The 15,570-nt window shown below is 35.4% G+C and overlaps 1 protein-coding gene across 1 annotated transcript in view; it reads left to right on the top strand.

Moving 5' to 3' along the window:
- Window positions 1-1,204: 1,204 nt before the first annotated feature.
- LOC102555470 (uncharacterized) overlaps window positions 1,205-15,570 on the top strand; it is a 38,025-nt gene continuing 23,659 nt past the window's right edge. Inside the window, exon 1 of the mRNA XM_087601039.1 lies at window positions 1,205-1,332. Coding sequence (XP_087457165.1) covers window positions 1,300-1,332 — 33 coding nt within the window. The 5' untranslated portion in view covers window positions 1,205-1,299. The remainder of the gene's footprint in view (window positions 1,333-15,570) is intronic.

Below are 15,570 nucleotides of genomic sequence, written 5' to 3'. Positions count from 1 at the left end.
TTGTTGTGTAATCCTACACTTAATGCAACTATTCCAATTGTATTTTCAGAGATAACATTTGTCTCCTAAGAAGACCTCCAAGATTATCATCTTAAGAAGCTAGAATTGTGGTGAGTGCCAAATGTGAACTTTTAAAGAAGTACTAAACATGCCAGTTATTCGTTTCTCATACTTCTAATGGTTTTACTGGAAACTATGCAAATATTTCAACAAATAATTACATAAAAAGCCAGACATATATTATCTCAAACATTTTTTCTCTGCTAGCTTATGAAATATAATCGCAGCGCAGCTTATTGAGTATTTTAATTGACAAATAGAAGAGAAATCAAAGAGATTCCATAGTTTAGGGTCAAACATCTCTCTCTCTCTCCCTCTCTCTCTCTCTTCTGCTATAGGCAAATCAGTCCTAAAGCACCATGGATTCAGAGATTTGTAGCATAGATAAAATACAAATGATTAAATTAAAACACATAAGAATAATAGAGTCACCATTATGAAGTAGGAACCAATATAATTTTATGATTGATACTCACAACAATTTGAGGAATTATATTAAAGTATCACAGCATTAGATTGTTGAGGAATAATGCCGTAAAAACCCCAGACACAAATATGACCTTAGGTAATTCAAGTGGATTGTTGGCAAGTTGTAATGTGCACACATATATAAACTAGTGTGATACCTTTTCAAATAAGCATAGATTCTCAAGATACTGGCACAGGAAGATTAAAATTATTCAGCCTTTGACAGCCCATGGTTACAAGCAGCAGTCCCCAGACACAAGTTATAGGCAATATTAGCCAGATACAGGCTAAAAGGCACAGGTGTTACTGGACAGCTTTCTATGTTTTTAATTAGAGTCAGAAATCAATGAATATGTTTTTTTAATTGGAGTCAGGAATCAAAGAATAACTACATAATGTATTGTTCTTTCATCGTATATCCTCTTTATTTTTTATCGTATCATCCTCTTTATTTTTATTCCTGATGCAACACCCAGGGAGGGGGGAGAAAAGATGGAGGAGCTGTGATGAAAAAATCTCCATGGTAACAACAGGCTTTTGCTTCTTTATCGTTTTTGAGATCTCTCTCCTGATTGGATTCAAACATTTTCTCTATTTTCCTACATATACTGAGCCAATCAGAGTCAAACACATCAAAAGAAATCTATTCACATGAATTTTTTTCCAGTGTGCTCCTGGTTGACGTCTAGCTTTCAGCTTGTAACAGGCTCTTGCTATTGATTGACAACAAGCTGCTTCTTGGAGAAGGAGGATTGCTCTGGAAACCTGCAGATGAAAATGAAAAGAAAAAATCAGCGTGGTCAGGTAAGTTGCTATGATTCTTCACATTTATGCTCTGAATGAAACTGTTCCTGTGTGCTGTACTAGGTGTCAGTTATTGCTTCTGGGCACTGCTTCAGTTTTAAGATCTATCACTCAGGCCTGAGCCTTGGTGTTCTGCTTCATCTGCAAAGATGATGTAGTAGGTAAGACTTCAGTATTTGACAGATACAGAAGACCTGTTGATTCTTATTCTACTTTGGTGGATTCAGTCTGTAAATGATATTTTATATCAGGAGAGCAGTTCACACTTGGCACCATGAGACTTTCTGGAACATTTTCTGACATCATCTTACCTAGTATACTGATGTCCTCTGAGAGTATTCACACCCAAACACTGCAATACTCTTCTGTTTTCATTCAGCTGCTATCAAAGGTATCAGCTATTTTACATTGTATTTCAATCCAAAATCTAACAGCAGGTTTATGCTTTTATTGTTGGAGAAAAAATAGTTCTATATTCATACTGACATATCTGCATATATCATACTTCATTCTTTAAGTACAGTTAACACAAAGAGTTTTCATATACACCAATGAAAATGCTTAACAGAACAAATTTTTTGTTGTTGTTTTTGATTTTGAGACTCAACATTTTAAGATTTTCAGCCACCACACAGTTTCCATGAGTCATAGTATATAACTACATAGTTAACTGTAGAGTTCTGGCTCAGTAATTGGTCTTATTGTGTCTGTCTCCTGTATTTTTGCTTCTACGTGCTTAACATAAAGCAAAACTTTGAGGATGTATCTGATTTGGGGTTCTTACTGAAGACAAATGAATGTGCATCTGAATAACTAATCATGGATGATTTGTAAAAAATGTGTAAAGGCAGAAGTAGTAGCTGAATATTTGATTGATTTATTTGTATTGTACAAGAGATGCTTAATGAAGTAACTGGAGAAAATTACAATAGCCTTCACTTGCTATTTTAGAACGTACACAGACATAAAAGCAGATAAGTGGTGAGGCCTAGTGCTTTAAATTGTGAATGGCAGTGAAAGAAATGGTTTGCCTTCATAGAAATTTTCACCTCAGATTTCTTGGAGGAATGGTTCTAAATGAATAAAATTGTTTATCAAATTTATTTGATAGTTTTTTTGACTGAATGTAAAGGAAGATTCTGTTTCTCAGGAAATTGATTGCTTGAATATGTAACTATAGGACTAATAAAAACTCTGCACACTATGGGAGATAGTTCACATATCCTCTATTGGTACAACTAAGGCATCACTAAGCTCAAATACACATCAATTTTGAATCTTGCATGCTTTAAAGTTAGAAGTGCCAGTCAATATATATCTGCCACCAAGTTCAAAAAAGTTCTGAGGGTTTTACATAAAAATAAATTTCTTATTGGGTTAAACATCCATTCTGGTGGAGGCAAGAATCTATATGTTTATTTTAATGGGACATTTACACTAATACTTGTGGAAAATATGTCTTATTCTCCAGTGAAGAAACACCTTTTATTGGTTAAGTGTAGTACCAGGTAAATCCCATACATATGTGTTTATTCTCATAAGCTATTTCAATATAACTTGTGTATTAGTTCAAGTGTCTGTTTCTTAATTTTCTACTTTTGCTTCACATTACCTTGTACTAAAAAAAATCCAAGAGACTTTCAATAAGGATATTCCAGATACAGTACTATGAAAAATGTGCTTCATGTTCAGTAAACCACTGTAGTGTGAAAATTATCTGTATTTTATTTAACAATATTTAATGCTCAGAAAACCTTGAGAAAAGGAGCTGAAAAGGAAGGGATAGAGGAATAGACGGTACTGTTTATTCCTCTATTCTAAAGCAAATGAGAACCATTTAGGTCAATCATCTGTGCCACCTGGTAAATAGATACCCTAGCTGGTGTTGAAATTTAAGTTTACATCCCCTCATTAAATGACAAGAAAGGGCAAAGGATCCTCACACTGGTATCCATATTTTCAAAACATGTATTGTGTGGAAATCTACGCTTACTAAGTGTAGCCTTTTAAGAGGCTAGAATATACAGGACAAGGAGAATACTATATATGTTGGGGGCCTTATTTCAGCACGTATATGCTGCCTGTTTCGTCATTCATTTTCTGAGAGATCTCAGGGGTCCAGGTTAGTTGAGACTGCTGTTCTTTCTACGCAGATGCCCTCCTCCTCACCTTCCTCCAGCTTTTCCTTAATTAAACCTGAGGGATCAGTAGCTTCTGTTCATTGGTTGGGTGCACATATCTGCTTCTGATTTTTTCAGCTCCTTGTTGGATCTTTTGTGGGGCAGTCATAATAGTCATAATAGGTCCCTTTTTGTGAGGGCCATATAGCCCTAGTAATGGTGTCAGGTCTTGGAGCCTCCCTTTGTGCTGGATTCCACTTTGGGCCTATTGCTGGACCTTCTTTTCTTCAGGCTTTTCTCCATGTACATCATATCCTCATTCATTTGTTGTTCGAATGTGAGATGTGTGAGGGGAAGACATTGAATTTACATCTATTTTGTAGAAAAGAGTTTTTAATTTTTTCCTGTTTTTGAGATTATACTATAGATTTATTTTCCATTTCTCTCTCCTACCCTCCCATATTTTATTTTTGCTCCTTATCAAATACATTCTTTTATCATTTAAATATTATATACATATATCTGTGTGTATGTACAGGTTTATTATTAAATACATAAACACAGCTCATTAATTTTGTATAACGTTATGAATGTATGGTTTTGGGCTAATCATTTCATATTGGAAAACCAGTCGGCTGTTTTTCTTTTGGCAACTATATTTTGCTGTCGGCATTATTTAAGTGCTTGAAACACTTTGAAAATCAACTGTTTTTAGTGTGATTACTGGCATTTCTAGAGGATATAATTTTTATAGCAAATGGCCTGATATCCCAGATTTTACCATCTTTCCTGTCTTTCATTGGCAATAACTCCTGAGATTTCTATATAGGAGATATTTTATCAAACTATCTGCTGACAATATTCCACACAGTGTTTTAATTTATTGTGGATTTCTGAATTTACTTGTTAGATAATCTATGGGCCTTTTAAGAAGAATTTTTCAGATCAGGAAGAGAATTTTCATTTTATGAATATGTGATTATATGTACAATAGTGTTTAAGCATTATAGGGATTTTTAGCTAGAAAGTTGATATTATGGTGTTTTCCATTTTCAATCTAAATTTATTAATTTTATATTTGTAAATAAAGTCCTTTTTTCTTCCATTAACTCCATCAGAACACTTGAAACGTAGTATGCTCTACTCTAATTCTTTCTATTCTTCAACTAGGTAATGGCCCCTTTTTAATTGTATTGTTTCTGCATTTATCCTTATGTAGGTGTGCTGATATAAAGAGTTGGACCCAGGAGTCTCCAATGATACAAAACACTTGGCATCTATCACTGATGGTCTAGATTACCATACTCGCTATTAACTTTTCTAATTCTGTCTATTATAAAATATTACTTTCCATAAATTTTCACATTGTATACTTACGCTATTTTTATCATATTTTCACCAATGGAAGTACAGTTAGGTTGTTTCTATTTCCTGTGTATTGTAAATATAAAATTAGTAAACGTACTGAAGGAAGTAACCATTCAGAATGCTGTTGAGTAACTTTGGACATATAAGAATGGGTGATATAACTGTTGCACATGGTATTTATATTTTGATTTTTGATATCTTTGATTACTGATTTCTAACTTAATTGAACCACTTTTCTATCACAACAACAGTGAGCGAGTGTTCTCCTTTCCCACATAACCTGACAAATAATTGGTTGACTGTAGATTTGAATCTCTAGGTGAAAATATTTTCACAACTGATTAACACTGGAAGAATTTGAATGATTAGTTGTTTAGAACCAGGGAGAATATAGACCACAATGTGTGCATTTCTTAAAATGAACTCAAGATGATTCTTTTTGCCAGATTTTATCAGGTCATCCCACTGATATTTAAGCAATCCATCATCAAGGTGAAACTTAACTGTCATTTTTTTCTAAAATCTGAGTTTTGATTCTGTGAACTGAAATGCATTATTAATCATGGAAAATAAATTTGCCAATAAATATGAAATAAGGTACAGTAAAACTGTGAGAGGAACGTCATTTTGGACGTCAAAGTTATTAAGTTGGATTTATTTCTGAGTTCCAATGGTTTCAATAGACAAGCTAATATTTCAAGGAAAGTATAATAAAATACCCTCATTTAATTGTAGCTACTCTGGACCAGAGATAAGGACCCCCGATGAAATTACAGTTTAAATAGTCAAAGAAAGACTACAGTAGTAAAAGAGAATATGGTAGTGTTTTGTATCATTTGTAAATTTAGAAATTCTACTCTTTATTCTGACCACTGCATATGACAAAAATTACACAATGGCTTTACCCTCTTGGCAGGATAGCTATCAAATTACATGTAGAATAAGATATAGGGGAAGGAAATGGGCCACAATAACCTGAAATTTTCCCCTTTTGTCCTCCAGCTCTTTGTAGATATGACAAAATATTTTCATGGAGTTATTGTAGGAAGAAAAAATTTGAACCTCAGATAGGCAAATAGATAAACATTTGTCCTAATATTCTTTGAGTTGTTTCTCTTGTGTAAAATCACGAGAAAATACAGTACTGTCTGTAGGCAGACAACATCTTCTTATAAAAACAATAGGGAATGTATATGTCTGCTTTCATTCCCAGGCATATAGAAACCGATTGTTGCTATTTTCAAAGTATTTCTTGGAGGGGTTCAGTTTACTTCTTGGTAAAGGTTGCTAGTCTATCATTATTATTTCTTTGAACATGTGTGCATCTGATGTGCTTCTTATATGACTTGGAGACCTGTATAGAATAGTAAGGGAGTCAGAAAGTAGGAATGAATAATGATTTCTATGCTGTTTGTCCCTGTTGCAAGGTATGGCCCAAAGTGGAAAGAAGTTAAATAATATTTATAGTGAATATGAGGTGGCAAGTACCTGTGATACAGCAGATGCCACTTAATAAAAGCAAATGCCTTTTTATTGTTTTTTATTATTATTATCTTTTTCTTTCAGTCCAGACTTTATCCCCTCATGGCCAACTGTCTGTCTGTTCCATATCCCACACATGCCCACTGTCTTCTAAAGAGGATGTTCCCACCTGCTACTGATGAGAACTCTCAACTCACTGGGGCCCCAAGTCTCTCTAGGGTGAGGTGCATCTTCTCTGACTGAGTCAAGACCCGGAAGACCTCTGCTGTATATGTTTTGGGGCCTCATATCGGCTAGTGTGTGCTGCGTCATTGGTGGCTCAGTATCTATGACATTCTGAGGGGTCCTTGTTATTTGAGCCTGCTGGTTTTCCTACGGGGTCACTTTCCCTCTCAGCTTTTTCCAGCTTTAAACTAATTCAACCACAGGAATCACAATCTTCTGTGCATTTTTTGTGTAAATAACCACTTGGGACTTATTTCACTGCTTTTCGCATCATTCTGAAGGCATTCATGCTAGGTCATGCTAGGACCCTGTTTATAAGCACACCATAGCATTTCTATTAGTGTCAGACCTTGGAGCCTTCCGCTGAGCTGGTTCCCAATTTGGACATGTCACTGGACTTCCTTTCCTTGAGGTTGTTTTTTTTTTTTTTGTCCCTGCAGTTCTTTTTTACAGGAACAATTATGTGTTCACCATGTTTTTGACATTTGGAGGGCAACCCCATCCCTCTACTTGATGACCTATTTTTCTACTAGATGTGAACTCTACAAGTTCCCTCTTCCCACTGAAGGTCACTTTCTTTGAATTTTGACAGTTTCTCACTGCTCACGTCTCTGGCACATTCTAGAAGGTTCCCCCAACCTCCTACTTGCAGAGATCACATGTTTCCATTGTTTTGGGTCCCTTACGGTTTCCGTTCCCCCCACACCAATGCCAGATCATTTTCCTACTTTCTCTCTCTGTCCTCTTTTCCAGCAAGCTCCCACCTATCTTTCTCCTCCTCCTTTTATTGTTTTATTTTCCCTCCCAACTCGGATTGTGGCATCCTCACTTGGGCCTATTGGCTAGATAGAATTCTTGAATTGTGTGGATTTTTTCATGTGTATTTCGTATTTTTTAAACCAATAATCACTTATTAGTGAAGATATACCATGCACGTACTTTTGGGTCTAAGTTAGCTCACTCACTATGATACCATATAGTATCATCCATTTGCCTGCTAAACACATGATGTTCTTGTTGTTAACAGTTGAGTAGTATTCCACTGTATAAATGAACCCCATTTTCTGTATCGATTTTTCTGTTTCTGTATCCATTTTTCTGTTGTGGGAAATCGGGGTTGTTTCTACCTTCTAGATATCACAAATAAGGCTGCTATGAATATAGTGAAACACATGTCCTTATGGCATGATGGGGAATATTTTGGGCCTATGCTCAAGAGTGGTAAGGCTGTGTTTTCAGGTAGAAGTATTTACAATTTTTTGAAGAATCTCCACATGGATTTCCAGAGTGGTTTTACCAGTTTGCAATTCTACTTTCTTCATATCCTGGCCAACATGTTCTGTCACCTGAGATTTTGATCTTAGCCATTCTGATTGGTGTATGGTGGAATCTCAGGGTCGTTTTTATTTGCATTTTCCTGATAACCAAGGACTTGAATATTTGTTTAAATGCTTCTCAGCCATTTGAAATTCCTCTGTTGTGAATTCTCCGTTTAGTTCTATACCCCATTTTTGATTGGGTTGTTTGATTTCTTGGTGGTTAGCTTTTTGAGTTCTTTATATATTTTGGACATTAGCTCTCTATCAGATGTGTGGTTAGTCAAGTTTATTTTTCCCAACGAGTGGGTTGCTGATATGTCTTTTGGCCATGTCATTTGCCTTACAGAAGATATCCGGTTTCCAGATGTCTCATTTATCTATTCTTGATCATTGAGCCTGAGTCATTGGAGTTTTGCTTAGGAAATTAACCCCTGTGCCAATGAGTTGGAGGCTCTTTCTCAATATTGCTTTTTTTTTTTTTGGTTCTTTTTTTCGGAGCTGGGGACCGAACCCAGTCAATATTGCTTTTATTATATTCAGTGTATCTGGATTTATGCTGAGGTCCTTTATCCACTTGCACTTACGTATATATCAAATAGTCTTATACCAATTTATATCAGAAGGAAGCCAAATCTAGAAATGGAAATATTTTCTTTATTTAGTTTCACACACATATTTTAAAATGTCCTCTGAAGCTACTCCTTTGCTTTCACTCAGAATGTTTTACTATATGAAAGGATGGAACAAACAAAACAGAATTAAAAGATTAAAGAACCTGTGACTCTCATTATTCCATAATATAAAGAAATACAAGTTAAGGATAACTTTTAACACTCATTATTTTTCCACTGTGTGTAAAGTGACATTTAGATAACTCTATGTTTACCATAAACATTGCCTTTTTATATGCATATCATTTATGTGAGATTTTAAAAATACACTTATATGAACATAAGTAATTTACATTTTTCATAAACAAACACTCTAGATTCATTATTTCAATTCTAGTTTTTCCCTTCCAGTTCATCTCATGCCCATTCCACATACTGTCAAAATCATTACCTCTATAAACCCAGTGGTTTGTGTTGTCAAGGTTCATGTGTATGTATACAAATACATATTTCTGTTTATGTGTGTGTTTGTGTGTGTGTTTGTGTGTGTATCTCTCTCTCTTTCTCTCTCTCTCTCTCTCTCTCTCTTTCTCTCTCTCTCTTTCCTTATCTCTCTGTCTCCACCTTATATAATAATAAGCCAGGATAAATCATTCTAGATTTTTAACACACACTCAAATACACACACACACAGACACACTTATATAAGTGTGTCTGTGTGCATTTGTGTGTGTGTGTGTGTGTGTGTGTGTGTTACGAACTAGTTTTGGATTGAATCTTCTCTCTTGTGTTGAATCCCTAAAGACTATTGATTCTGCTTAGTAGGGAATGTTTGCTTGCATATTTTTTTCTCTATGAGTGAGGACTTTTGGAATTTTCTCCCTCTAGTTTTACATGGTAATGTTATTGTGGATGGATGTTATTGTGAATGAATTTGTGCATCAATATGTTCTATTATTTCCATGCAACTCAAATCTAAACTTCATGTCACCTTAGGAAAAGATTAGAGTATGTTAGCCAAGGAAATCACAAAATGTTGATCTCATTAGTGAACCTATGGGAGTGCCACAAACTTCGGGTCACAAGATACAGAGTACAATAAAATTACCCATTGCCTATGTTTTATAGGTTAACTTAATAAACTCATTTGTTCCCCAGAGAGAACATTGGTGAAATTCTACATAGATTTGTTTTGCAAATGTTAAATGGAAGTCAGATATTCTTTGTATCTCTGCTACTGCAAAAATATTTTTGAATTATTTTTAAAGTTTTGAAAATTTCATATAATTTTAATATAATATTCTGTCCTGTAACCCATCCCACATATTTTCCTGGATCTCATTAAATTCCATGCCATGTTCACTAATTGTTATATTTAAATATTACTTATAAACATAATTTTATTTTTGAGACATAAATTAAATGTTATCAGTATATAGTGTTAGTCACATGAATGTGTGATTTTAGTGATGACCATTTTGTCTTAGATTGAAACTGGAGTACTCTTCTATATAGAAGTTTATCTCCTAATTTCATATTTCTTTAGGTGTCTGAAACACTGTACTCTAAGTAGAGGTCCCTGGGTTTTCCCTGTACACATTAATATATGGATTGTGATGATATTTTGTTAACTTCTCTTAGGCAAACACAGTTTTCATTGTGCAGATTGGGCATGCTAAACAAAAGACAGTTTGCACAAAGCCATTTTTCTATTCTGTTGGATATTATAATCTATCTGCCCATATTCTGCAATATTGTTTAAATCTTGCAATAAGGTGTATTTTGTTGACTTATCAGTCAAAGTTAAACAGATGACTGTAAGTTATCTGCAATTTAACATGTGCAATAATCAGGTCTTAGTGCTATAAAATTAATAATTTTGCTGAAGGTGACAGATAAAAAATTTTGTGGTTATAAGTACAGTTTGAAATCATACTGTTTCAGAGAATTTCCAGGTAGACCTTTTCCTTATTAGTTCATAAACTTACCTGGCATGTGAAATATGTAGAATTATTTTATTCTACATATTTATCATATTTAGAATATCATATTTTATCAGAAATTCCCTCACATTCTGTGATATAATGTGAGCACCATGCAATTAATACAAAACAAAACAAAACAAGACAAAACCAACAAAAAGAAGCATGAAAACAGAGTTTGAAGGAATGGGAGGAATAAGGGCCATACCACTTAAGAGGGTTGTGTTGGAAAAGATCTGAACCACGAGGACTTCAATAGAATGAGGGATTTCGTAGAAGAGAGTAAAATAATTCTTAACAATAACATGAGTTATCTTTGAGTAATAATTGAATAATTATATTCTATCCATAGTATTTTGGAGTTGTATTATTTCAAAGTATTATAAATTCTCAGTCATTACAACCAATAAACCTTAAGGAATGGAAAATAACAACAGTGGTATAAATTTGAATCTTTAAATGTAAATTAATGTTTCTCAAAGGGAGGAAATTTGGAGATAATTGGAAAATGCCATTGGAGAAGTATCCAGTGCAAGTCTGGTCTGTACTTTGTCAGAATGTTGGTTCCCTTGTGACAGTGTATAAGCGAGGCTTCTGTGTTTCTTTTCTGTTTTTTAATTTTATTTTTCTTCTATGTTTTATGTATTTACATTTCAAATATTATCCCCATTCCTCGCTCTCCCATAGCCCCTCCACTCTACTTTTGCTTCTATGAGGATGCTCCCATTCCCACACACCCACTTCAACCTCAATACCCTGTGGCTATCTTACATTGGAAAAACGATCCTTCACATGACCCAAGGCTTTTCCTCCTATTGATGCTGACTATGCCATCCTTTGCCACATATGGGACTGAAGTCATTTTTCCCTCCATGTGTACTAATTGGTTGGTGATTTAGTCCCTGGGAGCTCTAGTGAGCTTTTATTGGTTGATATTGTTCTTTTATGGTGTTGAAAACGTCTTTGCTCCTTCAGACTTTTCTATACTTCCTCCATTTTGGGTCCTCTTGTTTAGTACAATGGTTAGCTGAAAACATCATCTTCTGTATCAGAACGACTCTCCAGAGCCTATCAGAAGACACCACTTCTGGGCATCAGAAATAGTGCCTGGGTTTGGTGACTTCATATGAAATTGATCCCCAGGTTGGACAGTCTCTGTGCTTTTTCCACTTATTCTCATTGTCGGCTCCACTATTTGTCCCGGCAATTCTACCCATGAGTAGTGAGTATTTGCTCTTTTATCTAGGAAGGAATGAAGCATCCATATTTGTCTTCCCTCTTGGACTTCATATAATCTGTGAATTTTTTCTGAAGTATTCCAAACTTTTGGTATAATATCCATTTATCAGTTAGTGCATACCATTTTTGTTCTTTTGGATTAACTCAATCAGCATATTTTTGACTTCCATCCATTTGCCTATGAATTTCATATAGTCATTGATTTAATAACTGAATAGTACTCCAATGTGTAAATTTACTACGTTGTTGTATCCATTCCTCTATTGAAGGACATCTGGATTATTTCCAGCTTCTGGTTATTATAAATAAGGCTACTGTGAACGTAGGGGAGAATGTGCTCTTATTATACATTGGAGCATTTTTGTGTGTATGCCCAGGAATTGTATAGCTTGGACCTTATGTATCACTATGTCCAATTTTCCAAGAAACCACCAGAATGATTTCCAGAGTGATTGTACCAGCTTGCAATCCAACCAACAATGGAGGACTGTTCCTATTTCTCCACATTCTCACCAGCATCTACTGTCACCTGAGTTTTAATGTTAACCATTCTAACCACTGTGAGGTGGTTTCTCAAGGTTGTTTTGATTTGTAATTCCCTGGTGACCTCGGATGTTGAACATTTCTTCAGGTACTTCTCAGCCATTTGATATTCCTCAGTTGAGAATACTTTGTTTAGCTCTGTGCCCCATTTTTAATAGGATTATTTGATTCTCTGGAGTCTAATTTCTTGATTCATTTAAATATTAGATATTAGCCCTCTATCAGATATATGATGGGGAACAACCTTTTCCCAATCTGTTGGTTGTCTTTTAATTCTAATGACAGTGTCCTTAGCCTTACAGAAGCTTTGCAATTTGAAGAGGTTCCATGTGTCATTTCTTGATCTTATAACATATGTCATTGGTATTCTGTTTAGGAATTTTGCCCTTTGCCTATGTGTTGTAGGATCTTCCACATGTTATCTTTTATTAGTATCAGTGTGTCTTGTTTTATGTGGAGGTCATTGATCCACTTGTACTTGAACTTTCTTAAGGAGAAAAATGGGTCAATTTTGCATTCTTCTATATACTACCCTCCAGTTGAAACAGCACCATTAGTTGAAAAGGCTGTACTTTTTTTCCAATATAGAGTTTTAGCTCCTTTGTTAAAGATCAAGTGACCACAGGTGTGTGGGTTTATTTCTGTGTCTTCAATTCTAGTCCATAGATCTACCTGAATGTCTATGTACCAATACCACCCAATGTTTATTAAAGTTGCTCTGTAATACAGCCTGAAGTCAGGGACAGGAGGTGATTACCCCAGAAGTTCATTTATTGTTGAGAAGAGTTTGAAAATGAATTTGCAAATTGTTCTGATAGAATTTTGTACTAAACATATATCTGATCCTGGGCTTATTTTGGTTAGGAGAATTTTAATGAATACTTCTATTTCCTTAGTTTTTATGGAACTGTTTAGATGGTATATCTGATCCTGATTTAAATTTGGTACTTAGTATCAGTCTACAAAATTGTCCGTTTTCTCCAGATTTTCCAGTTTTGTTGAATATAGGCTTATGTAGTAGTATCTGTTGATTTTTTTTAATTATCTCAGTTTCTGTTGTTATGTATCACTTTTCATTTTTTATTTCATTTATTTGTATATAGTCTCTGCCCTCTGGTTAGGCTGGCTAAGGGTTTATTTATCTTGTTGATTTTCTCAAAGAACTAGCACCTGGTTTTGTTGGTTCTTTGCATAGTTCCTTTTATTTCTACTTGGTTGATTTCAGCTAGCAGTTTAATTATTTCATGCTATCTACTCCTGTTGGATGAATTTTCTTCTTTTTATTCTAGAGCTCTCAGGTGTGCTGTCAAACTGTTAGTGTATGCTCTCTTTAATTTGTTTTTACTCAAAGCTATGAGTTTTCCTCATAGCACTGCTTTCATTGTATCCCATAAATTTGGGTATGTCATGCCTTCTTTATATTAATTTCTAAAAGTCTTTAATTTCTTTCTTTATTTCTTCCTTGACCAAGTTATCTTTGAGTAAATAGATTGAGTAGTTCAGCTTCCATGTGTATGTGGGATTTCTGTTGTTTTTGTTGTTACTGAAGACCAGGATTCTGATGATGCCATTCTTGGTTTCTGTTGCTTAAGTTCTCATACTTGCCTCTCAATAACGATTCTGTAAGTTTTTTTTTATTATTAACTTGAGAATTTCTTATTTAAATTTCGAATGTTATTCCCTTTCCCAGTTTCTGGGCCAACATCCCTCTAACACCCCCTCTCCTTCTTTATGGGTATTCCCCTCCCCATCCTCCCCCCATTGCCGCCCTCCCCCCAACAATCAGGTTCACTGGGGGCTCAGTCTTAGCAGGACCAAGGGCTTCCCCTTCCACTGGTGATCTTACTAGAATACTCATTGCTACCTATGAGGTCAGAGTCCAGGGTCAGTCCATGTATAGTCTTTGGGTAGTGGCTTAGTCACTGGAAGCTCTGGTTGCTTGGCATTGTTGTTCATATGGAGTCTCGAGCCCCTTCAAGCTCTTCCAGTTCTTTTTCTGATTCCTTTAATGGGGGTCCTGTTCTCAGTTCAGTGGTTTGCTGCTTGCATTTGCCTCTGTATTTGCTGTATTCAGGCTGTGTCTCTCAGGAGAGATCTGATTCTGTAAGTTCTTAAATAAACACCATACCAATATGCTTCTCTGAATAGAAAACACACATGTATCCACACACAAATAAATTATTGTATTTTGTTTAGATTTTGGATTTCTTCTAAAATAAACTTACCTTAATATTTCTTTACCATTATTATAATTTAAGAGGCGGTGTATTTTGTGATAACTAGATTTAGGGAAATGGACACAAGTATGTCTTTAGATAATTCAAGTGCATTTTTTGTATGTGCATAAATATATGGACTAGTGTGATACATTTCCAAATAAGCATAACACCTCAGGATATTGGCACAGGGATATGAGCAAGGTTCAGCTCTGGAGTGCATTTGAAAGGACATGATTACAAGCAGCAGTCCTTAGACACAAAAGGAGGCTTCATTATAGGTACCATTAGCCAGATACAGGCTCAGAAGCACAGGCATTACAGGACATCTTTCTCTGCTTTTAATTAGAGCCAGAAAAGAAAGAACAACTACATGATTTTTTCAGTCTTTCTCCTAGTATTTCATCTTTGTTTTCATTCCTGATGCAGCAGGCATGGAGGAGGGAGAATAAAATGGAGGAGCTTTGATTGAAAAATCTCCATGGTAACAACAAGCTTTTGCCTTCTATATCATTTTTGAGATCTCTCCCCTGATTGGTCCCAAACCTTTTCCCTATTTTCCTACGTATGCACAGCCAGTCCGAATCATCCACATAAAAAAATCACATGAAAAATTTCCAGTAATCCTCCTGGTTGGTGTCTAGCCCCCAGCTCGTACCAGTCTCTGGCTGGAGATTGACAAAAAACTGCTTCTTGGAGAACGAGGTGTGCTCTGGAAACCTGTAGATGAAAATGAAAAGAAAGAGTCAGCGTGGTCAGGTAATTGCTATGATTCTCCACATTCCTGCTCTAAATGAAACTGCTCCTGTTTGTTGTGTTAGGTATTTGTTATTGCTTCTGTCATTGCTTTAGTTTTAAGATCTATCATTCAGGTCTTAGGAGTGCTGCTTCCTCAGCAAGGATCACATATTATGCCATTCTTCAGGGTCTGACCTGTTGCTTCTTAATCTTCATTGGGGGATCTGAATTGTAAAGATTTTTTATATCAGGGCAGCAGTTCTCACTTATCACCATGAGACTATCTTGAACATTTACTGACATCAACTTGCCCAGTCTGCCAGTGCCCCCGAGAGTAGTAAAACCCAAACATAGCAATTCTCCTCTTTTATCATCTTTAGTCTAATCAAAAGGTC

This window comes from Rattus norvegicus, chromosome 1 (assembly GCF_021556685.1).
Source record: "Rattus norvegicus strain SHRSP/BbbUtx chromosome 1, alternate assembly SHRSP_T2T, whole genome shotgun sequence".
In the NCBI taxonomy this organism is placed as follows: Eukaryota; Metazoa; Chordata; class Mammalia; order Rodentia; family Muridae; genus Rattus; species Rattus norvegicus.
Note: the sequence above shows the minus strand (reverse complement) of the source record. Positions and strands in the feature narration are given on the sequence as shown.